Source organism: Myotis myotis, unplaced genomic scaffold (genome assembly GCF_014108235.1).
Source record: "Myotis myotis isolate mMyoMyo1 unplaced genomic scaffold, mMyoMyo1.p scaffold_m19_p_2, whole genome shotgun sequence".
NCBI classification, from domain to species: domain Eukaryota; kingdom Metazoa; phylum Chordata; class Mammalia; order Chiroptera; family Vespertilionidae; genus Myotis; species Myotis myotis.
The window spans coordinates 42837788-42865078 of NW_023416324.1; the positions used below are offsets into that span (position 1 = coordinate 42837788).

At 40.6% G+C, this 27291-nt stretch overlaps 1 protein-coding gene across 12 annotated transcripts in view; it reads left to right on the top strand.

The window, feature by feature from the left end:
* Positions 1-27291, top strand: part of PATJ (PATJ crumbs cell polarity complex component) — a 309148-nt gene that overhangs the window by 55797 nt on the left and 226060 nt on the right. For all 12 annotated transcript variants that reach the window (XR_004974443.1, XM_036352893.1, XM_036352882.1 and 9 more), the window contains 3 exons: positions 10639-10773; positions 21291-21452; positions 24897-25028. Coding sequence is in view for 11 of the 12 variants with exons in the window: in XM_036352893.1 (XP_036208786.1) it covers positions 10639-10773; positions 21291-21452; positions 24897-25028 (429 nt within the window). In the remaining variant the exon portion in view is untranslated. The remainder of the gene's footprint in view (positions 1-10638; positions 10774-21290; positions 21453-24896; positions 25029-27291) is intronic.

Genomic DNA, 27291 nt, shown 5'->3' on the forward strand with positions numbered 1-27291 from the left:
GTCACCAGTGCCTCTTCCTTTTCTGACTGCTGCATGACCATCTGGCATTTCTTGTTCCTTAAAGAGTAAAAGCCTTTGCTGCATACCTTGAGCATCTCTGTGCTAGTGGGGGAAATTAGAGTGATGGTCCTAGAATTATTGCACTCCTTGCATCTTCTTTCTTGAGACTAGGATATATATTGAACATTTCCAGTCTGTAGGCCATTGTGTTTGTTTTTTTTAAAATTTGTTGACATGTTCTTTTTAGGATCATGACAGAGTTAGTCTCTGCAGCTTGAAATAATTCTATCGGGTATGCCATCTATTTATTTATTTCATGCTGTTGCTTGCAGTATTCAATATGTGTTTTTCATGTCCCATGTGGGTTTTGTAAGATGTTATTTCTTCAAAAAGTTCTACCATTTCTTTCTTTGAGTATTTGTGATGAATACTTCTCTTCCATAATTTTATATTAAATGTGCTGTTATTTTTTAGGTTTAAATTTTCAAGGCTGACACTGGTGAGAGTATTTCTTTTCTTCTAAGATAACCTGCATTTTGAGTTAGTTCCTTGCTGTGCCTGTGTGGGCCCACTGGCCAAGCTTTCCTCAGATGTGAAATAGGAAAGCAACAGGGCACAACTTCTAGTTAATTTAAAAATATTTACAAAATCATCCTTATATTCCATTAGAGTTGTCACTAATTACTAATTCTATTAAATATATTAAGAAGGATTTAATTCAAATTGAGAGTAAGAAATATAAATAACTCACCAACCTTCAACTGTTATTAATTACTGTAGTATAGTTTACTGATTACATTGAATCTGGAGCCAAACTGCCCAAGTTCAAAGTTGGGCTTATCCACTCACTAGCTTGTAAAATTACCTAAAATGTATGGCTCAGTTTTGTTGTCTGTAAAAGGAGATAGTAATAGTTAATATCTGCCTCATGGGATCTATAGAAATCAAATATGATATGCCTAGAGTAGTTATAAGCACATAGTAGTCTGTTTTTCTTATTTATCATGCATATGAATCAATGATTTTTTCCCCTAACATTGTACTTTAATTTACACTAAACTTTTAGATATCAGATATTCTCTATTTAACCATCTTCAAGTTAACTGAATTCCCTCTTCCTAATCTGCTGCTAAAGCCCACCTATTGAGTCCTCACTTTTAGTTATAGTTTTCTATTCTAGAGTTTGTTGTATTTCTTTCTAAATTATAATTCTTTTGTTGGAATTCTCCATTTAAAAAAATCTGTATATGCCATCTTTTTTGCCATTTCTTGAAGATATTAATCAACTATCCTATATAATAAAAGGGTAATATGCAAATTGACCCTAACAGCGGAACAACCACTGGACCAGTCACCATGAGGTGCACTGACCACCTCTCGGTCCCTTTCCCTGGCTGGCAGGCTCCGATCGCATGATTGCAACCTACGGCGGGGGCGGGGCCGGTGACTGGGCAGGAACAGTCGACCTCTTGGTCCCTTCCCCCCGGCCATCAGGCACCAATCACCCGATAGAGAAAGGGTAACTAGGGATGGGTGGTGGTGGTGGGGCAGGGCTGGCTGCAAACAGCTGGGGAAGATGGCCTTGATCACAGGCCAGGCCTAGGGACCGTACCTGTGCATGAACTTTGTGTGCCAGGCCTCTAGTATATATATAAAAGCCCAGCGACTGCAACGGCAGAATGACCAGAGAGACTGGTGGCTATGATGAGCACTGCAGCAGCCAACCAGCCTGATTGGGGCCCTGATGGCCACTCCATGCCCCTGGCTGGCCCTCCCCCGGCCACCAACCGCCCACGGCCCCTCCCCCTGGCTGGCCAGGCCCGATGGGCCCCCATTGGTGCGGGCCAGCCGGACTCCACCCACACACGAATTCGTGCACTGGGCCTCTAGTAGTTTATAAGGACTTTAAATAATTAATTCTGTTATCTGGATCAACTTTAGATGTGTTTCTGCTGTTTGATGTTTTCTCTGGCTGTGGTTGTTTGGTTGTATTTCTCATCATGTTGTAATTTGATTGAATGCCTGACATTGTGAGGTTCAGGCCCTGTCCAGCTTGCCTTTTCTTCTAAGACATAGGCTTCCAGGTACTCCACATGAGTCTGCGGGTATTTACCAATCCCTTTTCCCTCCTGGTCCTGGTCTCCATTTCTATCTCCTTAGTATTTGGGGCCTCTGAAATCTTTGCTTTGCTCTTCAGTGGTTTCCTGATAAGTTTTTAGCCTACCTCCCCATATAGCATTAGAGCTCAAGAGTTGTCCTTGGTGGAGAACATGGCTTAGCTCAGGCTCAGTTTATCATGCAGTTTAGCTTCAGTCATCTGTCCTCCCATTTCAAAGCTGTAAAACCCTGTATCATCATATTCTGTAATAAGTTAAAAAAAAAAGGATAATAACTGTACTTTGTGTATATCTTTAAAAAAATGCCAGTTTTTCTCTAGAAAGAAAGTGTTCTCTCTCACCTTTATTTCCTAGTTCCTGTCACCAGTCTCACTAATTTTATTTTCCCAGATCAACTTCTGTCCATTATACCTATATATTACATATGCAATATATATTATGTATGTATATGTTGTACTCAGTAACTCTAGTATAAAGGTGTAGAAGGGCTTTGAGTTCAGCAGACTTTATGAACCACCTGATAGAAACTCACCAGTACATTCAGCTGTTCATTCACCCACTCATTCATTCATTCATTCATTCATTATTCATTCATTTATACATTTTATGAAATATTTTTAAATATCTTCTCTATGGTCCTCTACTGGGCTTTCAGAAGAGGACACAGCAGAAAAATATCCCTGCCCTGTAGGACTTATATTTTAGTGAGGGAAAATAGAAAATAAGTAAGTTACATAGTATGGGCGATATATGCCATGCAGAATATTAAGGCAGGGAAAATGGATAAGGAATTTAGGAGGGCATGGGTTGGCAATTTTAGAAAGGTTGCCCAGGTAAAGCCTCATTAAGAAGGTGACGTTTGGGGAAACACTTTAGAAGGTGAAATAGCAGCCTAATTTTTCTTCTACATAGTATGAACAATAATACTAGGTTGTAGGTAATTAAATAAATATATTTAAGATATGACTTAATTAATGTAGCTTAGTGCCAACACATAGGAATTATTCAATAAATTGTAATTTTTCCCCAGTTGTACGTTTCATGTACTTTTAGTCTGTGACCTTTTAAAGGCTCCTTTTTAAAAGCAATTTTTATAAGCTATTATGAAACATTTAATTGTTAATTGAAATTTTGTTGTGGCAAAATGTGTTTTTTTAATTTAATTTTTTTGGTCTGGAAGAAAAATTACCCACAATTGCATTATTTTTTTATATTTAGTTATCTGTAGATGTTTTCATATTTATAGTTGGTATACCCAACATTTTGTGTAATAAATGTATGAGAGAAGGGCTGCACACTTTTTCTACATAACATCATCACATATATTTACTTTTTAATATTTATTTCTTAATTTTAAATGTCCACAAATTATTTATTTATTTTGATGAATGATTTTTAAAAATCCTCTTAATATTAGAAGTTTAGTTTAGTTAATTTAGTTGCTTCTATTTCTCCTTACAATATGTAAAGGAAACTAGCTTATCAAAACCCATTTTACAGATGAGAATACTAAAGTTTGCTCCAAATTATTCAGCTAGATAATAGCAGAGGCAGGTTACAGCTTAGAGCACATTCATTCATTAACTCCTTCCTTCCTGAAATACTTACTGAACTCGGACAGTATCCCACACTTCTACCATCTGGGGAAAACAAAATGGAAAAGTTCCCATAGAGCTTGGATTCTGGGTTTGGGTAGGGGCTTGATAATAAACAAAAATAACTCAGTAAGATGGTTGTATATTATAATAGGTGATGCAAAGGAACAAACAGGGTGGTCCGAGCACACCTGGGGGTGGAGCACTTTAGAGAGAGCCAGGAAGAGGCTCTTTGGCTGAGGCACAAAGGATGAGAACAGGTGAGTTGGGAAATAGGTGATCAGTAGGAAGGGGCCGGCATGTGGGAGGAATGGAGGTTGTTTCAGAGTGTCTGGGTCAAACTAAGTAGAGAGACAAGTGTTGTCAATTGAGGCAGGTGCTTTAGGGCCTCAAGATCCACGGTGGTAAGCCTGGGCTTTGTCATCAGTGTCAGGTAACAGCAGTGGAAGAATTTAAGCAGGGTAGTGTCTTATCTGAGGTCAACGCTGCAGGTTTTTCCTCTGCCCCATCAACTTTCTGATTAGGAAAATCATGTTTCATGGCTCTCATTGGTGTTCCTAAGGCTCTAGCTGTCTGTAGATGGTCACTCCGGTTACCACCTCCTAGCCACCACCCTTGAAGGGATTATGGCTCAAGAAGCATCTTCATATATTGTGGGCCAGTGGAGTTGTGGGGGAAAGGGAAGTGAAAGTACTTTACAGTGGCTTGAGCATTAGCTGTACTGCTTCTAGGAAGCTGTTAATCATGACACAAGAATGGTTTTCCCGCATCTGGGGAGACTTGCACTTTTAGGGATGGCTTTGTTGGCAACTGTTTACTATTACGATAATCACAGCATTGTGAGGAAGAAGCATTAAAGTTCTTTCCAGTGACCTTTCTGCTGGCCATCAATTGTGATATGCAGTGAGCATTAGCAATATCCCCACTGTGGGAAACAAAAATACCAGTTCCTGTTCTCTGGTTTTGACAAGACAGACTGACAAATTTCACTTTATTTCCTTTCTAAATCATATTCTCTGGATTTAGAGAATATGATTTAGGAAGGGCATTAAAATGTGAGTTTCCTTTTCACTATATAAGGGTAAATACAATTTAAAAAAAATATCTTTTTATTGATTTTACTAGAGAGAGGAAGGGGGAGAGAGAGATATAGAAACATTGATGAGAGAGAAACATGCTCCCTACTGGAGATCGAGCTCAAAACCCTGGCATGTGCCCTGCCTGGGAATCAGTCCAGTGACCTCTTGTGCATGGGATAATGTTCAACCAACTGAGTCACACCAGCTGGGCAGTAAGTGCAATTTTTAAGGCAGTGGGATGACTGGACCCTCCGGGAGTTGCAGTGGGCATCAGATACTAGGTCAGTTCTTTGCTTTAAATACATGCTCTCCTTTATTTCTCACAATTACCCTGTTGGTTAGCAGCTATTAACTCCTTTCCATTTAAAGATATATTTTTATTGATTTCAGAGAGGAAGGGAGAGGGAGAGAGAGAGAGATAGAAACATTAATGATGAGACAATCATTTATTGGCTGCCTCCTGCAATCCCCCTACTGGGGACGAGCCCACAAACCCGGCGTGTGCCCTCACTGGGAATTGAACCGTGCCCTCCTGGTTCATAGGTTGACAACCACTGAGCCATGCAGGTCAGTCTCCTTTTCTTTTTTAATATGTGGAAACTGAGTGTCAGTTAGATAAAGTGACTTGCCTAAGATCAATGTAGCTAGTAAGTGGGAAAATCAGAAAAACAAATCAAGAGTTACAGTATTTGGCTTCTAAATCTGTGCCATTTTTTTATGCGTTTGAGTAGATAATACATAGGCAAAACAAAAATAGGTAATATATGGGCAAAATTTAAAAGTTACTGAAGTATGCACTGCAAAAAGTAAGCTTTCCTCTCATCCCACTCCCCCTGTGCTCCTCCCCAGAGGCAACCAAACTCTGTTACAATTCTCACACATGGAATCGTATGCTTTGCTGGTCACATAACTATAGAAACAGTGGTTATCAACTAGGACAGATGGCCTATCAGAAACATCAGGGGACCTTTTTCAAAATACCAAAGGCCCTATTTGTTCCTCTTACCAGGACTCTGATTCTGTCGGTTTGGAGTGAGGTCCCTGAAGGAAATTGTGATGCCTTCCTTGCCTCGCTCCATTGAGAATTATTGCTCAGGTGTTGCTAAAATGCCTTATGTGTATTTAAGGAGGGAGGCGTTACTTCTTCAAGACAGATGAACGGAGTTTATTGGGAGGATGGCATTTGAACTATACTCTGGAAAAATGGGTTTGCAGAAATAGGAACAATCGATATTCCAGGTGGAGGAAATGTGAGTAAAGGGCGAGATAGAGTCATAAGTGCAAAGTGTTAGGTCACGTGTCAAAAGCTCAGATATCACATGGGCTACACAGTAACATAAATGATATGTATAAAGTGATAAGTGACAACTGACACTTGACCTTGGTGTTAGGAAACTGAAGAGAACCTTTAATATATTTCCGTATGACAGAGCACATACTGTGCACGTTTTGAGCCTCCAGGATTAAAATTTTAGATGAGGGAGAACGACTAATATATAAATCAAGCTCTAATGGATGGCTTGTCTTACATAATCTGAGTGAACACACCTAACTTTGGAGGTCATTATGCTGTGTTTCACCCGTAATTTAAAAGTTGTAGCCTCATTCTTGGGGAGTTTGTTTTTCATTTGTGGTATATATAGTACCTCTTTCACCCTAATCTCTAAACATAAATGGCTATTTAATATCCTCCTCTCATCAGAACTAATCATAGGGTTCTTTCTGTTCCATTTTATTTTGAGTTCATCATTTTTGGAAGCATTCTCCCCCATCCCACTGACATATTCATTCCTTTCCAGAATTTCCCCTCCCCATCCCCCCCGAAGCAACATCATTCATATTCCCACTTGAGTATTTTGATATCTTGTTGTAGAGTCCTAAAAGTAGAGCTTTTAGCAAAATGAATGAGCTGTGGTTTATTTCATGACAGGTCTTTCCAACTCATGGGTTGAAGGCCTATAGGTTTCTTGATCACATTTGATTTTTATCATCTTAGCACTGACAGTAAATCACACCATGGTCACACGTTCCTTGGATACATTTCCTTGCATCCTTTACTTGTCATATCAGAATCATGACAATCCTGCTGCTCATTAGCCTTGTCAACTTCAATAGGACCCCATGCAAAGCACATTGAATAAGCATCAAAAAGCGTAATATGCGATGTGTGTGAAGACATCAATCATCTGTCTGTTGCACCCGCTCCTGTCATTTTAGCACTTTCCGCTCTCTCTCTAAGAACCCAGAATACCAAAGGGGTGGACAACTGAGAGAGGCAGATGAAATGGTTGATTTGTTTAGTTGCTAAATGCAGCTGAGACAGGTAATTAAACAGCCCTGCTCCTGCAGAGAAGCCTGCAGCAATGTAATGGGAAGTCTCAGAAACCCAGCTGTACCCAGATTTAGATTCAGAACTAATATTAGGTAGGCCCCTTTCAGATTGACAGATTTTGTAAACATCATTTCTGGTTTATTTGCTCAGCATGATTAGAGATGGAGCATGTGTGTCTCACTCATGGTTTAAAGTTACTAGGGAGCATGTGGTGATTATAGATACATGCTGGGAATAGCCCAGAAGGGCAGAGACTTGTGTCTGGTGGGCAAGGGATTCCATGATTAAGCCTCTGCTGCTCCTCAGTGCTTCAACCAATTCTTGATGTCAATTATTCCATGGATGTGGGGTCAACCCTGTCAATGGAGCAGGGTTGGCAGAGGGCTGGAATAGGAGATTGGAATCAGTTCTCTACTTAATCCTTTTCTTTTTTTATGGGAGACACATCCTGATAATAAAAGGCTAATATACAAATTGTCCCCTTGAGCAGGAGTTTCACCAGGGGCAGGGCCGGCCGGCCAACGTCCCTCGTCCCCTCCTCCTGGCCGGCTCAGCCCAATCGGCCCAATCAGGGCGGGCTGGCTGGACCCTACCCATGCAGGAATTTGTGCATTGGGCCTCTAGTTATTATATAAATAGCAAACATCTCTCTCTCTTCTCTCTCTCTGTACAATGTGTTTGTTTTAATTTGTTGCATTTATTTCTCTGCAGAAATTGCTACCACTAGGAATTAGCAATTAATTCTTTTCACTTACAGGGCATCCCCCAGCAGGGGGATCTTTGTAGGGCTAAAATGTAGTATCTTTGTAGGGCTGAAATGTTCTTATCCTTCAAGTCTCACTTTAAATGTGTCCCCGACTCTGTGAAACCTACTCTGACCAACTTTCCATAATGGCCTGCACCAATTACGTCCAATGTCTCGACCTCTATTAGTTCCTTCATAGTTAAGCCTCTGCTTAACTTGTCACAATTAGTAATTATTTGTTTATTTTTCACTTGTTTGTTGGTGAGTTGTTTGTTTACTTATTTGTTTGCATGTATCTGTTTTCTCTCTTGCTTGTTTATTGTCTGTCTCCACACTAGATGTTAGTTCCATAAGGGTAGAGATTGTTTCTTTCATTCATCCTATAATTCCAGCTCATAACTCAAATCCTTGCACATAGTTTATATCCTATAAATATATGCTAGATAGCATGCTCAAATGAGATTGCGGATGAATGGTATGCTGGTAAAACCTAGCTCTCAAAAAGGGAAAAAAAACAGTTTTAATTTGTAGCAGATACCCATACCTGTGGTATAAACAGTGCCAGCATGATAGTATTCAAGCTACTCAACTGATGTCACTGAAACCACTGAGTTGGGATGGAATTCACAATTGCATTTCATTGTTTCAGGTTTCTCTGTGGGAGCAGGACTTTTATTATTTATTCCAGCTGCATTTAGCAACTGAACAAATCATTGTTTCATCTTTCTCAATTGTTCACCCCTTCAGTGGTCTCTAAGTTTTTAGAGATTATTTCTAACATACATATATAACAGATAGAAGCAGTTCAAGAACAGGGATAAAATATGTTAAAAATAATTAAGAAGTGGTAGATTTTGAGTACATTTATTACATTTGAGTATTTTATTACATTTATTTTAGTATTTATTTAATTATAACTTTATGTAATCTAATTTTTAATAATAGGTATATTTAACAACTAGCTTTCAAAATTCCTGAAAATTGAATAATCTGCTATTAGGAGCAGGCTTCAGCACCACACTAGAGATGACTTATGTATGGGTAGACCCACTGACCACTCTGCCCTAGTGTTTGGTTCATAAACAGAAGAAGAGAGTTGGCCTAGATGGGTGGGTAAATTATAATTCCAGAAACATTTCTCAGAGAATTTTTATTCACCTTTTACTACTCAAGAAGATGACATTAATGTCTCCTCCTAGCTTGGTATACAGATTTGGTACAATGACTAGACAAGAGAATAAGGTGGCAGCAGTGAGAAATAAAGAAATCAGAAAGAGGGAATAAGAACTATTTCTTAGCTCACATACTCTGAGTCTTTCATTTAGAGTGCTAGACATCTTATTGCCAGAGGTGGCTGTCGAATGTGAGGTACTTAGTGGTCAAGAGCACTTACTTTTCAGAAAATTAGCTCAAGACCAACAGTCATTTATGTCTATTTGAAGTCATTGAGGTCTTAGTCAGCTGAACTGCTTGCCACTTCAGATTTGTCTGTCTGTCTGTAGTGGGATGGAAAATGAACCCCAGGTGGTGTCTGAGGCAAGGCCTGTGGAACTCTGGGGTCTCAGAGCAGATGACTAACGGGAGGTGACAAGCTCAGAGGTCACAGAGAATAGGGAATATGAAGGAAAGAGCCATGTTGTGGATGCATTGCCATCTTATGTGGGGCTTTCTCCTTATCAAGTATACAGTGAGAGGTAGACCTGGTATTTGTAGATACACAGACTATTGATATAAGAAATAGAAATCATAATTAGAACCATTTGCCATATTTGAATTTATAGAGCCGCTGAAATTTTTGAGTGCTTATTTAAATAATTGACTAAGAAAGAAGCTAATAATGAGAAATTATTAGCTCAGTCTTTGAAAGTCAAAGGCATGGAATTTGGTGAATGCCTTTGACCTTCGCAGCCAGTGACACCAAGACACTCGTCTCTTTACATTGGCATTGGCTAGATTCTTAGCTCTTGACACATTTCTTAGCTCATAAATCCTTTTAAACCAACAGCATCAATCTCATGATAGAATAATGATTACCTATCCTATTACACACCCATACCTCTCCACAAATTAGAAGTTGTTTGTATTTAAGAAGGATATCTCAAATGAGGTACCATCGCTCATGGATTAGTTCAAATAATTGCTTTTAACTTAAAAAATTCAATTATAGTCAAATAACATTTAATGAACCCATGTTTAGTGCCTAGAACTGTTTTAGGGCTTGAGGTTATAAAGAGAAATGATACACAGAGAAATAAATGACTCTGTACTCAAGCAGAGGGAACAATCAAGAAAACAGAAATTTTGAACACAGTCTAGTGAGCTGTGTTGGCAGTGTGCACAGGGTGGTATTGGAGGCAGATTAACTCAGATATCAGGGAGTGCTTTCTGGAAGTGACACTGTTTTGGTTTTGAAGCATTCGTGGAAGTTAATGAGATGATAAAGAGGAGTTAGGGTGTTCTGGGAGATGGGAAACCCTGCAGAAAAGTGAAATGCAGAATTGACACTGGGAACTTGGGGAGGTTGGAGTGCCAGAGCTTAGAACTGAAGGCAGAACTTTGTACATCTGCTTCTTTATTCTCAGGAAATCTACAATGAGAAGAGGAATGAGAATAAGAAGACAACCTCATATTTTACTTGAGGCTGGTTTTCCTATGGATTTTGGTGATCGGACTTAAGGGGTGGGGCTTTTCTGTCAAATACCTGATGGAGGATTAGTAGCCAGATGTGTCCTCATGGTGTTTGATATTATTGCTTTGTATTTTGCTACAGCTCCTGCCCATTCACACTCTGAGGCTTGGCATGGAAGTGGATTCCTTTGATGGGCATCATTACATCTCTTCGATCGTTCCAGGTGGTCCTATTGACACGCTGAGCCTCCTTCAGCCAGAGGATGAGCTTCTTGAGGTAAGACTTATGAAGGACAGACAGGAATTTTTAAGCTCCAGGAACATGTGTTCTCACTGAGTTATATTATCACTGATGCCAATAAAATGTGATCTACTTAGAATGAAGAAACTTGGTGTATTGTGTATTTCAAGGTAGCTGAGAGATCTTAAAGGTTCTCACTATACACAGACACAAATGGTAACTGCAAGATGATGGAATTGTTAACTAACCTTATTGTAGTAATGATTTCACAATATATGTGTGTGTGTGTGTATATATATATATATAAAATCAGATTATCACATTATATACCTTAAACTTACACAATGTTATATGTCAATTATATCTCAATGAAGATGGAAAAAATAAATAAAAGATAAACATGTTGCCTGGCCAGTGTGGTTCAGTGGTTGAGCATGGACTCATGTACCAAGAGGTTGCCGGTTCAATTCCTGGTCAGGGCACATCCCCAGTAGGGGACATCCAGGAGGCAGCTGATTGATGTTTCTCTCTTATCGATGTTTCTATCTTTCCTTCTCCCTTCCTCTCTCTCTAAAAGTTAATAAAAGCATAATTTAAAAAATATAACAGCTTATATAATGATAAAGGAAGTAGATAATATGCTTTAACTTCATGTTCTCCATCTTTTGGGACTCCTGAAATGTCTGAGTGCTTATTTAAATAATTTACTAAGAAATAAGCTAATGTCCTATTTTAGTCTGATAGCATAATTAGTATTTTTTGAGAAAAATTCTTTTTAAGAATCTAATTCATGACCCTTATTTGAAACATGTAGTGACACTTATTTGCATGTTTTGTTTATTATTTCTATTAAGGATTAGAGCTGGGTGACCTCAGGCTTATGTCTTCTTGACTGGTTTTCAGATTGGCTCCTTGGGACACCCTCCCCACAACATGGCAGCCAATAGTGGGCTCACTCAGGCTCCCCAGCTGCTCTGCAGGCAGACCAATTCTAGAACACTTCTGCTTTGACCTGACTTTCTTGAGAGATTTTGTTAGGTTGGAAAGTTTTGTAACTAACACAATGAACAAACCAATGAACACTGAAACCCCTAATTTTACATGTTAGAAAATAAGGTATTGATTTCCTGTAACTTTATACACTGTTAGCCTGATAACTTTATTTATTTATTTTTCTTTTTTTGTGGATGGGGCTGCTAATTTTTTTTTTTATTAAATCTTTATTGTTCAGATTATTACATTTGTTCCTCTTTTTTCCCCCTATAACTCCCCTCCACCCAGTTCCCACCCCACTCTCCTCCCTCACTCCCCACCCACTGTCCTCATCCATAGGTGCACGATTTTTGTCCAGTCTCTTCCCGCACCCCCATCCCCTATTCCCCCCCCAAGAATAGTCAGTCCATTCCCTTTCTATGCCCCTGATTCTATTATAATCACCAGTTCATTCTGTTCATCAGATTATTCACTTGATTTTCAGATTCACTTGTTGATAGATGTGTATTTGTTGTTCAAAATTTGTATCTTTACCTTTTTCTTCTTCTTCCTCTTCTTAGAGGATACCTTTCAGCATTTCATATAATACTGGTTTGGTGGTGATGAACTCCTTTAGCTTTTTCTTATCTGTGAAGCTCTTTATCTGGCCTTCAATTCTGAATGATAGCTTTGCTGGATAAAGTAATCTTGGTTGTAGGTTCTTGGTATTCATCACTTTGAATATTTCTTGCCACTCCCTTCTGGCCTGCAAAGTTTCTGTTGAGAAATCAGCTGACATTCGTATGGGTACTCCCTTGTAGGTAACTGACTGTCTTTCTCTTGCTGCTTTTAAGATTCTCTCTTTGTCTTTTGCTCTTGGCATTTTAATTATGATGTGTCTTGGTGTGGTCCTCTTTGGATTCCTTTTGATTGGGGTTCTCTGCGCTTCCTGGACTTGTAAGTCTATTTCTTTCACCAGATAGGGGAAGTTTTCTGTCATTATTTCTTCAAATAGGTTTTCAATATCTTGCTCTCTCTCTTCTTCTGGCACCCCTATAATTCTGATGTTGGTACGCCTGAAGCTGTCCCAGAGGCTCCTTACGCTATCTTCATATTTTTGAATTCTTTTTTCGTTTTGCTTTTCTGGTTGGGTGTTTTTTGCTTCTTCGTATTTCAAATCGTTGACTTGATTCTTGCAATACTCTAGTCTGTTGTTGGGAGTCTGTATAATATTCTTTATTTCAGTCAGTGTATGATTATAGAAATTTCTTTCTAAAATTTAGTTTGCTCAAAGCGGAATGACAAGTACAGCGAGTAGGTTTCTTTTTTGTCTTTTTAAAGCAGGGTCCAGCCATCTAGAAGAGTATTTTTTTGTATGTGTTAATCCTCACCTGAGGATATTTTTCCATTGTGGTTTTTGTTTTGTTTTGCTTTGCTTTTTTTTTTTTTTTTTTTTTTTTTTAGAGAGAGAGAGTGGAGGGGGAGAGACAGAGAGAAATATTGATGTGAGAGAGACGCATGGATTGGTTGCTTCCCATGTATGCCCAACCAGAGCGGGGGATGGAGCCTGCAACCGAGGAACGTGCCCTTGACTGGAATTGAACCTGGGAACCTTCAGTCCACAGGCCAATGCTCTATCTACTGAGCCAAACTGGCTAGAGCTAGAAGAATATGTTGAATTTCAAAGTCAGAGGGAAAAGTCTTATGAGTAATTGTTGTCAAATTCTGTCATAAGCTTGGGAGGGCAGGGTGTTGGAGTCCTATTGTAAAATGTAGTAAGTTTGTTATTTTAGAGTTATTCAAGAAATGATACTGTGATGCTTATTGGCAGACTAATACCCTAGATAGTACTATATCACTTACGGTTTTTTATTTGTTCTGAATTATGTTTTTCTTTCTGATTTGCTGAGCACATGGCATAGCCTTGTGGATATAAGACATGACATTCTGTAGATTGAAGACCATTTGGAAACCATTTCTCTAATATGTACTTGTTAGATATTGAGACATGAGATATATTAGTTTAGGAGATGTGGAAATATGAGCAAAAACAGTTTTAGTTCACTTTTTTGTGGTAAAATATACCTAACATAATTTACATTTTAAGCATTTTTAGTGTATAATTCAGTGGCTTTAAGAATAATTCACTACTAGTTTAGGGTAGGTGATAAAGAAATGTTAGCTGGATCTGAGTAGAGCAAGTATAAGTCATCACAGCCATCAACTGAGTCCTCTGTGCCTTAGCCAAGATTAGAATCCTGAAGCAGGGGGTACCTCGGGGGTGAGGACAATGGAGCCCCAACGCGCTAGGGCGTCTGCATGCACGACTCCAGAGACCAGGTTCAGTGACGCAGATCCGTTTTATTGTGGAACTACAGGGGTATATATAGCATGAGGGGACCAATCAGAGGGGGACACGTTGCTACAGGCGACCAATGGCTGAAAGGCTGGGGTACTGTGCACGTGGCTCTAGGAGTTTGTTCAGGAGGGCGTTGCTACTTCCTGGTGTGCCAAGGAAGCATGTCATGGTGGAGTGAGCTCACACCATTGCATCAGCCGCAGCGCTGAGACATACTTCCCGAGCTCTACGTACATCTCCCCCTTCCTTTCTAATTAGTGCCAAAGCAAAGGAGTTGTCACTATTCAGAAGGAGATAGAAAGGTGGCCTTATAGACTGGTAAAAGGAGTAGCAGAGGCACGTGCCACTGGAAACTGAGTACTGTCTACACCAACTGGCATGAGAATGCCAGGGTGAGGTATCACAGTCCACAGTTCTTATCTGTGCGCCCCCGTGCTATTAGCTGTGATGATAGCACATATTAATAAGAATAACGTTCCTGCTGACGGGTTCCCCACTGGCGCCACGCACACGGCTTGGTCCTGTAGATCCTTGATGTCACCCCAGGTGATGGGGTGGGCTCGTTGGTGTCTAGGTCATCTCCGCCGTCGGGGCTGGTTCTCTTCTATGGTCAGGTCCTCCATTTCCTCCACGGGGGGCGATGGTGGCGATCTACGGCTAATCGCTGGTGGTGTAGGGTTTGACGTCACGAGCAGGGATCCATGCGGGACTTTTGTCGCCTTTTGGAAAAATACAAGCAAACCCTCTCCCCTGGGTTAAGAGCGGGTCGGGACCTTTCCAGGCTCTGGTGAGTGGGTCTCTCCACCGGACCAAAGGAAGAGGTGTTGGTATGTCCCGGAGTCCTTCCCAATGTTTATACATAGGGGTTAATCCATGCTCATCAAAATGAAAATAATTGAGGGTAGTTAAGGCTTGGGTTAGCAGTGTATGAGGATTTCTCCCTATCACTCCCCCTTTTTCTTTAATCAGTTGGGCCTTGAGTTCCCTGTGTAGTCTTTCAATAATTGCCTGTCCCTGGGGGTTATAGGGGATGTCCATGGTATGCTTGATGTCGTGTGATTTTAAGAAGTCTTGAAATAGAGTGCTGGTGTAGCATGGTCCATTGTCAGTTTTTACCTCCCACGGGAATCCAAGGATGAGAAAGGCAGCCTTGAAGGTGGCAGTGCTATGTTTGGCTTTTTCCCCTGTTTGGGCCTGGGCGAACGTGGCTCCTGAGCAAGTATCTATGACTGTGTGGACATATTTCAATTTGCCAAATGCTGGGACATGCATGACATCGCTTGCCATATGGCATTGGGCTGTAGTATTCGGGGATTGGCCCCTCTGGGTTGTAAAGGCCCGAGGGGTAGTAGAGGGCCGCAGGATCGGCAAGCACATATGAGGTGCTTGCACTGAGCTAGGGGCAGATGGGGGAAGAGCTTATGGAGAGAGGAGGCTGACATATGAAATTTGGTGTGTAGGAGTCTGGCCTCTTCTATGGGTTGTAGGGTAAGAACTAGCTTGTCCGCTTCTGCGTTGCCTAGGGAAAGTGGGCCTGGTAGGCCAGTATGAGACCGTAAGAGTTGGATATACCAGGGCTGTTTACGGTTCTCTAGGATGTCCTTTAGGATTGGAGGCTCTGATCTAGCAGGGTATCTTTAACTCTTAAGGTGAAATACCCTATATTTTTTGCCGTATGCACTGCGTAAGCACTATCTGAGAATAAATTGACTGGACTATTTTGACAGTAGAGAAGGGCATATATTATAGCTCTGAGTTCTTCTACTTGTGCTGAGCCTTGATAAGTATATCTAAGATAAGTGGGGTTGGTGGAAGTTTTAGGGGACTTTATTATTGCTGCACAGTAATGCTTCCCCGCATCAGTGAAGGCACAGGGTGCCCCAGGGATAGGTTTACTAGAGGGGCGTACCAGACCTAGTGTCTCTAACGGTACCTTTTGGAGGGTTTGGAGGAGCCTATGATTGGGTAGGTGATTATCTACCTGCCCTGGGTAGTTTAGGAGAAGTAACTGTGTTTCTAGATCTGTGGTTAATAGATGAGAGATTTGTTCCTGCGTATAAGGAAGTATGAGAGTGTCAGGTTCTTTTCCATATAGGGTAAGCGAAGCCTGCCTGAGCTTCCGTCCTATGAGGGCGTAGGCCGCTGTTGGGGGCGTTACTTTAGCAAGCTGGCTATAGGCCAAGTGTACCCAATAAAGAGGACCCTCCTGAAATAGTACTCCTGTAGGAGTCCCAATGGTGGCCAGTACTATCACTTGGATTGGCTGGGTCAAATCTATTCTGTGTAGCTCTAGCTCCCTTAGAGCCTGGTTGACAGCTTTTAAGACCTCTTTGGCCTTGAGGGTTAGAGAGCGGGTACTAAGGGGGCTGTGTCTCCTTTAAGCAATTGGAAGAGGGGGGCCTAGGGCCCCGGTAGAGATTGATAAGCTATTCCTAACCCAATTAATCTGGCCACATAGTTCCTGTAGCGCATATAGGGAGATGGTATCAGGAATTGCAAGCTGAGGAGCTATGGGTACTATTTGTTCATGTACTTTATATCCTAAAAAGGAGTATGGAGGAATGGTCTGTACCTTTTCGGGAGCTATATAGAGGTTAAGAGCTCGTAGGTTGCTCATAAGTGTTTGGTAGCATGCCTGTAGCCATATGGGGTCCCTATGGGCAATAAGGATATCATCCATGTAATGAGTGATAAAGCATTGTTTGGCTAGAGGTTTGGGTGTCACTCCAAAGTAAGCCTGGCACATGGTAGGGCTGTTCTTCATGTCCTGGGGGAGTACCTTCCATTGGTATCTATTTGCTGGTAGTTGATGGTTGGTAGAGGGCACTGAAAAGGCAAAGTAGGGCCTGTCCTCCGGGTGCAACGGGATAGAGAAAAAGCAGTCTTTAATATCTATGATTTTTATATGTGCTCCCCTTGCGATAGCCGAGGGGTGAGGCAGTCCCGGTTGTAGAGGGCCGAGTTTTTTCATGTGTCTATTTACAGCTCTGAGGTCCTGTAGAAATCTCCATTTTACTTTATCCTTCTTTTGTATAACAAAGACTGGTGTATTGTGTGGGCTGAGAGAGGGTCCAACATGTCCAGCATCTAGTTGTTCCTGTACTAATTGCTTAAGGGCAAGTAATTTCTCTCGCAGTAAAGGCCACTGTTATACCCATATGGGGTCGGTGGTGTCCCATGATAACTTTATCGGCTGTGGCGCCAGTGGGTGAACAGTGGCCCCTAGGACTGGGGGGGCGGTGCGGTGTATATGATTGCATTGACCGCCTCAAGGATGTCTCGGCCCCACAAAGTGTGGGGGATGTCAGTCATGAAGAGTGGGCGGAAAGTCCCGGTATTGCTGTCTGAGTCCGCCCAGGAGAGTCCCCTGGCAGCTTGGGCAGCCCTCTTGTAGCTGCTGACTCCCTGAACTAGCGGACCCGAAATGGTCAGCCATTTGGAACTCCGCTTCTCCTCTTGAATAACCGACACGTCTGCCCCAGTATCTGCTAGCCTTTCTATTCTCTCTCCCTCAACCGTTAAGGTAAGGAACGCCTTGCTCTGTGTAAGAGGTATCGTCCAATATACCCCTTGGGTCGGCTGCTCTCTTACTGGCGGGGGACCTGCCCTTGGCTTCCTGCCCTGTGCTGTTTCGGCCGAGGTAGCGGCTTCCCCTGTTTTAGTTTCGTTTTGTTCCGCTTCTTTCTGAGCTCTGTTGGTGGTAGATACTTCCCAAGGGTCGGCCTCTGGGGGACCCTCAGGTGCCGAGGGAGTGGTGGTAGTGATGGGGGATTGTAAGGTGGCAAGGGAAGTTTAGGGGGAGGCTCGTCCTACACTGTGGCTGAAAAGGCTGTGGGTACTGGGAGTGGCGGTTCGGGCGGAGCACCGGACAGGCAAGCCAGGATAGCTAAGATGGCCGGCGTCAGAGAAGGGGGTAATGGTTTTTCCCCGTGGACATCAGCGGATCGAATCCTTTTCAAGACCTTCTCCCAAGTAGAGGGGTCCCAAATGGGGGCCTCGTTTAACCATGGATTGGACTGTAATAGATATTCCCAATGAGTTTGGAGTTCCTATTCAGAGACCTTAACTGGCCTGCTCTGCAGTAAGGCGTGGAGCGCACGCGCTTGTAGCGCTCTCGCAGAAGGGGGTAGGTTTCCCATTTTACTGTAGAGGGTCGCTCACCCGTCCAGCCATTCTGGGCCCCACGTTCGGCCGTCAGATGAAGCAGGGGGTACCTCGGGGGTGAGGACAACGGAGCCCCAACGCGCTAGGGCGTCTGCGTGCACGACTCTGGAGACCAGGTTCAGTGACGCAGATCCGTTTTATTGTGGAACTACAGGGGTATATATAGCATGAGGGGACCAATCAGAGGGGGACACGTTGCTACAGGCAACCAATGGCTGAAAGGCTGGGGTACTGTGCACGTGGCTCTAGGAGTTCGTTCAGGCGGGCGTTGCTACTTCCTGGTGTGCCGAGGAAGCATGTCATGGTGGAGTGAGCTCACACCATTGCATCAGCCGCAGCGCTGAGACATACTTCCCGAGCTCTATGTACAGAATCCCTTGGGCCTTCGACCTTGTAATAGAAAGGGGTGTGATAAGGTAACATGAAAACTTGAATTTATAAGTATACATTTTTGGTGAAAACACTTGGGATATAGTAGAAAGAAGCACAGGCTGGAAAGTCAGAAGAGCTGTTTTTGATTCTGAATTTGCCACAGCTTAACCATGTCCCTTGGCATGTCACATAACTTTGAGAATCAGTTTCTTCATCAATAAATTCCTACTTTACTGTGTGTTTGTGAGGATCTAATGGAGTACCATCCATGTAAACTATTAAGCATTATCTCACTGGGAATATTGGCAATATTCTCACTGGGGAAAGGCATAAACAATCTTTATGGGATAGGATGAGTGAGGGTTGAATGAGGTAATGTAGTGGCACAATACTTGTGCAGTATTATGTACTCCGCAAATGAGTATGTATGCGTGCGTTTTCTAATCACAGTTTGAACAGCTGAGAAGTGGCAGCCCTTAAGAAAGTCTCAAGTTGAAGGGCCTAGAAAAATAGTGTGAACTCTAAAAGAAAAATTGGCTGCTTCTGAGTAACCAAATATAGAAATAATAACAATTTTAAAAATTTCTGTAAAGTTAGCCAGATAAACTACTGAGCATAAAGTGTGTGTGTGTGTGTGTGTGTGTGTGTGTGTGTGTTTAATGTACTTAGAGTTCAAAACAGAAACACAAATATGCTTTGGGGTTAGAACACTGTGCCAAAGCTCAGCCCAGAGCAGCTATTTGCAGCAGCCATAAATCCCCTTAGGTAGGAGCTGGTAATGGGAAATGTGACCAATCCCTTTAGCAATAGAGCGCAGAGAGGAGGACTACCAGGCACGGCTATAATAATTGGAGACAATTCAAATGAATAAATAATGAGCTAAATAAATATTTAAATGTACTCCAAGATGAAAACCTGAAAAGTGTCTTTCTAATTTGCTGAAGTAATGTGAAACACAGACTAACACTGTGTATGGGTAGGATTCCTTCTTTGAGTATATGTGCTTGCTTTATTTTCCTTGTAGGTTACTACCCATTTGTCTGGTTTTAGAACTTTCTGTGCTCTGGCACCAGTTGGCACCATGGACATGGTGTGATCGGGGACCGGTACCTCCTTGCCCACTTTTGTGTGGTGATTGGCTTGTAATTCTTCCAAGGCAAGCCTTTCATCTGCTGCTGAACGTGCTGTCCCCTGGGCCCTTTCGTCAGTCAGAACGTCTTGGGAGATGATGTTTACTTTTCCACTAGGGCTAGCTCCCCGAAGCACATGCGGGTCTCTTTACTATGTGGTGATTTCTTTGTAAATAATTAAGAGGCAGGGAGATTGTCTGGCCTGATGGCTAAGTGCTTGGTATGTTACGGGCCCGAGAGTGGTTCCAAGGGACAGTTGATTTGGGGCTCAGATCACGTGCTGATGGGATGCTTCCAACAACCCACTGTGCTCTTATTCTCTGAGCAGTGATGGATTTAGTGGAGAGGTTCCTCCCACAAAGGCAGACATTAGCACTGCACCTGCCACAAATTAATGCCAGAAACAGAATGTCTTTAAAACGAATGATGCTGCTGACCCCTCCCAGGAAGTCCCAGAGTTAGATGTGAAAAGATTATTTGTTGCCTGGATTGTGTTCATGCCTCAGCCTTTTTGGAGCAGCAGACAGATCAGCTTTTTGTGACATTTCGTCAGAACTGGCCAAGCTCCTTGAGCTAAAGTCATATATATGGAAAATTAGAACAGACATCTTTATTAATCATCTTTGGTGCAAAATATTGCTATTGTGCACTAAAAAGAATATGACATTTAGATTTTTTTGGTGATAAGTATTACTCATCATTAAGGAATAGTTGGTTATCTTTTTTTCTTTTAAACATATAAAACTAGAGGCCCGATGAAATTCGTGCAAGGGGCTCGGCCCTCACAGCCCTGGCTTCATCTGGAAGGTCATCTGGAAGGAAGTCCGGAAGGTCATTTGGCTGTCTGGTCTAATTAGCATATTATGCTTTTATTATTATAGATAATTTGAAAAATGACACACTTTCTGGAATTGGTGACTATGTCAGCAGAGCATGTAAGAATAGAACTGATGCAATGTTATAGGAACTTTTCTATCGAAGTGACTTTTCTCAGTCTGGTATTAAGAGTTTATGGGATGTGAAAGAAAATTGTGAGCTGAGGCTAAATTTTGACAGTAGCCTAGATTTTGTTACCTATACACTGTAACTCCAACAGCTTTTAGCAGCCTTAAAATTGGTGTTGATATCTATTGTGTTATTCTTACAAAATGAAAAAGGAAGAGGAAATGGTCTTCAGAAGGCTGTAAGTGATATTGAATGTGTTTAAGGAGAGATGGGTAGAAGTAGATGAGAGAATAGAACATTGGAGTATAGAAAGGAGGAGCCATGGAAGTATGAAATATTAGGCAGATCACATACCCAGTAAAAATTGTACTCTGCACCCATTTTATACTTTATTCACCCAAGTTCAATAAAGGTTTAGCCTTAGTTTTTATAAATTTTAAGGATTTCTAATGTTTTTAGTTACTACTAAAATAATGTTAAGTTTAGGCCCTTTGTTTGTAGGGAAAGTAAAACTATATCCAAATTTCATTTTGATAGGTTGATATAAGCCGGAGATTTTTGTGTTTTTCATCTGGGTCCTCCTTAATTCTGACTTACCCTTGTCTTTCTAGTTCAATGGTGTGCAGCTCTATGGGAAATCTCGCCGAGAAGCAGTCTCCTTTCTTAAGGAAGTGCCACCCCCCTTTACCTTGGTTTGCTGTCGACGGTTGTTTGATGATGAAGCCTCTGTAGATGAGCCAAGGACCACGGCAGCCTCTCTTCCTGTGATGGAGGTACTAAATCAGTGAACCACGGTTCCCACAGGCATGCCCATTCATCAAGGATGCCCCGAAGAGTGTGTTACAATATAAAGAGAGAGAAAATATCCCCTCCCCCCTTTTTTTTTACTACGGTAGCTTTCAATGACAGCAATGCATAGCTTTCAAACTGTTACTTTTCATATAACATCATAAAATTTTCCCTTTTTTCCCCCCTTGCAATATTGGCGACATTAATGTGCATGCTCTTGGATTTTAGAGAAGCTTTTTCTAGCATTTGCCTGGGCTCATTGCTTTTGGCTCCCAGTTTAATTCAGTTCATCTTAATCAGTTGAAGACGTTGTTGAATATCTAATGGACTTCCCCTTTTGCAGAGCCTCAAAAATATGAAGATCTATGACCAATTTCGAAGTGAGTCTAAAAATTGCTGTAAAAACCTTCAGAAGGTCAGAGAATAAAATAACACTTTCTATGCTCTTGATACTCTTTTTTTAAAAAAGAGCATTGTGATTATGAAAACAGTTTCAAGCACATGCTTTGTCATCTTATGCCATTTGTAACCTCATCTTTTATGCCATTTCCACCTTTCCAGACTCTTCTAGATTATAATTCTAGTAACAAAAGTTTAGACCCATGGGGCCTCCCCTTTTACCTACTTATGGTCTGAATTTCAAAACACAGGGACTCTAATCCTGCTCTATCATGTAATGATTGTGAATCTTTGAGCAAATAACTTGGCTTCTGTTCATATTCTTCCTCTGAAAAGTGGGGGTACTTAGTACTTAGCCACTTCATCAGTTTGTGTGAGGAGAAAATGAAGTAATGTAGGCAAAGTGCTAGTCACATGCCTTGCCCATGGAAAGTGCTCCATGAAAGTTAGCTTTAGCTATTCCTGACTCCTCCAGTTCACCTATCTTTGTTTTCTGATCTCCTAACAGACATAAGAGTCTAGCATAGCACCCTCATATAGTCACAGATGCATATTTAAACTTGTCTTTACCAGGAAATTGTCAGCTCCTGTGAGCAAAGGACATATCTTAAAATTATTTTGTATCTCATAGTGTTTTCATTCAGTACTGGGCATATAAGAAGTGCTTAGTAGATTACTGATTGAGAATCTTTTTAAAAATGTTTATCTTTAGTGAAGCATACTTCAAAGAAGGGACTCAAATGCCATACTTTTTTGACTCTTGTTTTCTTTACTAAAACTAAATGTGGGTGATAGCTTACCTCTAAAGCAGCGGTTCTCAACCTGTGGCTTGCGACCCCTTTGGGAGTCAAATGACATTTTCACAGGGGTCGCCTAAGACCATCGGAAAACACATATATAATTACATATTGTTTTTCTGATTAATCACTATGCTTTAATTATGTTCAATTTGTAACAATGAAATTGTGGGGGTCACCACAACATGAGGAACTGTATTAAAGGGTTTCGGCATTAGGAAGGTTGAGAACCACTGCTCTAAAGGTTGATAAAAATGCCTTTAATCTAATCTTACAGGGTGTGTAAATCACCAACCCAACTTGCTGACTCTATCCTCCCATCTGTCATACTTTACCACAATGGGTAAACTACAGCTCTGAATTATGCTAAATGTCAGCCTTGCTGCCCATTAGTTGATTGCTTTCCATTCTGTGAATATAGGAGTTATGCAGAATTGATTGTATCAAAATGATATATTTCAGGTTGTAGAATAATATCTTGTATACCTTAAATGCCTTGAAATCCCTATGAACTTCAGTTTTAGAATTGTATGTGGTTTTTTAAAATCCTGGCTCTCTTTTCCATCTGTCTCTTTGTTTCCATTTATCCCAATGCTATCTTAGGTTCTTAAACCCTATCTGTTTAGGCAGCTCAGCCAAAATTCTAATGATCATTAATCAGTGAGGGTATTAAGTGCCCCAGTAAAACATCAATCATATTGTATTAGCCATTGGAACTTTACTTTTTATTGGAAAGTATGAATGTTTTCTTTATAAGTATCATTTCCTCACGTCAGGCTGATATATACAGAGGTTATTGATCCAGAACATTCCCACTAATTTCAAATGTTGTAACTCAAGAACCAAGAAATTTTTCCCATGTTTAACTTAATCCACCATGGATTGAGTATTGACTTTCCATGTCCTGCAGGGACAGTTTGAGGTCTGGACCAACCCTAATTAAAATGAGTTTGTGTATTAGCTATGGTGCCTTACTCTTCCATGTTAGAGGAGTTTTCCCCTCAATTTTAATTCCATTAAATTGATTCTCTTATACAGGTCACTCAAAATGATATTTGTAGAAATAATACACTTTCATTTTATTTACTAGGATTTCCCAAAGTTTTAAGAAGTCTACTTTTGAAAATTATTATTTAGCCTGTAGCTTTATTAAAAAAGAGTGTCAGGGAAAACCCACCGAAAGATGGATGGTTCATTAATGTATGATCAAATATTTGTCGAGTGGCTGTTGTGAGCCAGGTACTATTGTGGGTTGAGTGGATAACCATGGTAAACTCTATGGTAGCCTGCAGAGTTTTCATTCTAGCTTGTTGCTAGGGTTACAAAGAAAAAGATAATTCTTGAGCTTCAGGTAAAAATTCAGAGTACTTTAGGAAAGGTAAATCATATAAAAACCCCCGACTATATGGTACTATAAATAGTATCAAGACAGAAGGTTGGAGCAGCTACTCTTGCTCTGCATAGTTGACTCATTGACCCTGTATCATTTAATTCCCTAGAATTCCATATGGCAGTGACTCTTCTCCCTGAAAGAAGGGGAAGCCTGGAGTAGGAGGACCTGGGGGTGTGAGGTCAGAAGAAATAACTAAGGACGGTGGACTGGGTAGTTGTGCCAATCTATTTCCTCCAAGATGAGATTTTCATTATTTCAACTTAGTAATTTTTATCTGTTTTTAGATTTGCATGATTCCCAAAGACTTGGATTTTCCCCCACCTTATTTTTCTAGTAAAGTCTTTCCTTGAAAACTTCTAGGAGTCAACAGAAGTGGTTTCCCTGTGTCCTGTCCTGATTTCTCTCTGTGTTAGCATCTTTCTTTGTCTCTTGCTATAACTGCAAATTCAGGTATTGCTATTTAAATATCTTTTAAGCTTTGACTTTGTATGATGTTTTCATTTTTCCTTAAATTGCATATTTTTCCTTTTATGCTTCTAATGGGATGACAGAACTCATTGAAGTATAAGAGGTCAGTGTTAATACTTTGAATGAAATGGGTACTTTACATTAAAAAAAACTATATGAACAATCTGCATATTTAAGTGCTTGAATTTTCATGAAGATCTTATATTAGAGTATATATGCCTCAGTGCATGACCCTTTAAACAGATTAGAAATAAACAGTATGCATGCCAAAGAGAACCCCCAGTTTGAGAAGCAGCTATGAGATTCCCGACATGTTCTTTTCAGAATTGAAAGGACAGTGTTTGAAGCATATATGTTCTTTTGTATTTCAGGCTGATCACAGTGTAGATGTCAACACTGAAGAAGATGATGATGGGGAATTAGCACTATGGTCTCCTGAAGTCAAGATTGTTGAACTAGTAAAAGATCATAAAGGCTTGGGATTCAGCATTTTGGATTATCAGGTATAAGAACCTCTGTTGAGTTTTTTGGAGTGATTAGTTTGTATTAACATTATAAAAGTAGTAATCATTTTAAGGCACCCATTGACTTAGGCAAAACTGAATGATTTGATGTAGGTAGTTCCTGTCCAAAGATGAGGTGTCATATTTTGCATTGTTAGCTTGACAATTGAGCATTCAGTTTGGTTGCTTTTAGTATATTTAGAGTTGTGCAGCCATCACCACAGTCCAATTTTAGAATATTTTCATCACCCCCAAAAGAAAAATTATGCATATTAGTAGTTATTCCCAATTCTATTCCTCTACCTTCCCTTCACATGGAGGTATTTGTAGTTTTGCTTACCTATTAATCTCATTGAGCTTAATTAAGTAGAAATGTGAAATTTCTACTTGGTAAAATTATAATTTACATTTAATAATGGGGCACATAATATTTATGTATCTATATGTACCCCCAATATGACTAGGGTAAAATGACTGATGCATTTGGGGGAGGATGTGAAGGGTCACAATAAGACACCTAAATGCTTACCAGCTTACTAGTTTATAGTACTTTTACAGCTTCTGATTATTATGGGGAATTAAAACTGCTGGCAAGAGATCTCTTCACTTTTAAGATGCATATTTTAATACATTTGTGCTGCCTAAACACATTGTGGTTTAATAAAGCAAAAAGTCTTCTATCAAAGCACATAAAATGCCAAGAGATATAAAAATCAATTCTTTTGTTTTTAATATAATAAGGCAATCGGGAATAGATTAAAAGGAAAATATTTTAAGCAATATGTAAGACATTAAATTCCATATTTTGGCAGTGTGATTTAAGATTACTGAAATAGATTATATCTCTTTCGTTTTTGCTGGCTTATTTCTGTGCCAGATAACCTTCTTCGTTATTAGAACTTCTCTTTGGAATATTATTGAATTATGAGTTGTTGATTTCAAATAATGCACATTTTGGGAAATATTTTTATAAAAATATTAATACTATAAGATCCTGGAAGTTTATATATTGGTTCATATTAGAGGATATAAAACAAATGGCTGGTATATACTATTTTCCTCCCCAATGTAGTTCTATTACCTAGCACATGGTAGGTGATTACCAAATATTTGCAGAATGATTGCATAAAGTTTAGGTTAGCCTAAATTAACTGGGACTAAATGAACACATTCAGTGGGGTTTCTTCTTAACCATTTTGATAATTGGGATGTAGTTTAGAACAGCGGTCACCAGCCTTTTGGACCTCACAGACCACCTGTGGTCCGCGGACCACTGGTTGACAATCGCTGGTTTAAAAGATACCTTTCAGATGTGGTCTTAGATATTTAGCTACATTTCCATTATTATTGGAATCAATCTATCTATCTATCAATCTATCATCTACCTATCTATATTTGTACTCTTATATAATACTAGAGGCCTGGTGCACGAGTTCGTGCACTGGTGGGGTCCCTCGGCCTGGCCTGTGTCCTCTCGCAATCCGGGAACCCTCGGGGGATGTTGGATAGCTGCTTTAGGCCCAATCCCTGCAGGCCCAATCTAGACAGGAGGGAGCCCGATCCGCATAGGCTTGATGCATACAGGAGGGAGCCTGATCCATATAGGAGGGAGCCCGATCCTGTGCATTGAGCATCTGTCCCCTGGTGGTCAGTGTGCATCATAGCGACCAGTCGACCGGTCATTTGGTCATTTGGTCGTTTGGTCGCTTAGGCTTTTATATATATAGATATCATAATGGTTGTTTTATCCTGTTAAATGACATTATCTGCAAGTTTTATACTTTGAATGTTGCACATTTAAAGCAGACAAGTGCTTCAGACATTTTTTTAAAAACTTCAGTAAAATACGAAAAGAAAAACTTGATGGTTCTTAGTAATTTAATCCCTACTTAACAGAAACATTTCCTTTTTTTTTTTTTTTTTAATCCTCACCCAAGGATATTTTTTTATTGATTTTAGAGAGAGTAAGAGAGAGAGCGAGACATTAATGTGAGAGTGCAACATCAATTGGCTGCCTCCTGCACTCCCCCTACCAGGGATCAAGCCCACAATCCTGGCATGTGCCCCAACCAGGAGTTGAACTGGCAACCTTTTGGTACATGGGACAACACCCAACCAACTGAGCCACACCAGGACTCCACTATAACATTTAGATAACATGTAAACACAATTTAAAATTTGGAGCCTGACAGGTGTAGCTCAGTGGTTGAGCATCAATCCATGAATCAGGAAGTCACTGGTTTGATTCCTGATCAGGGTACAT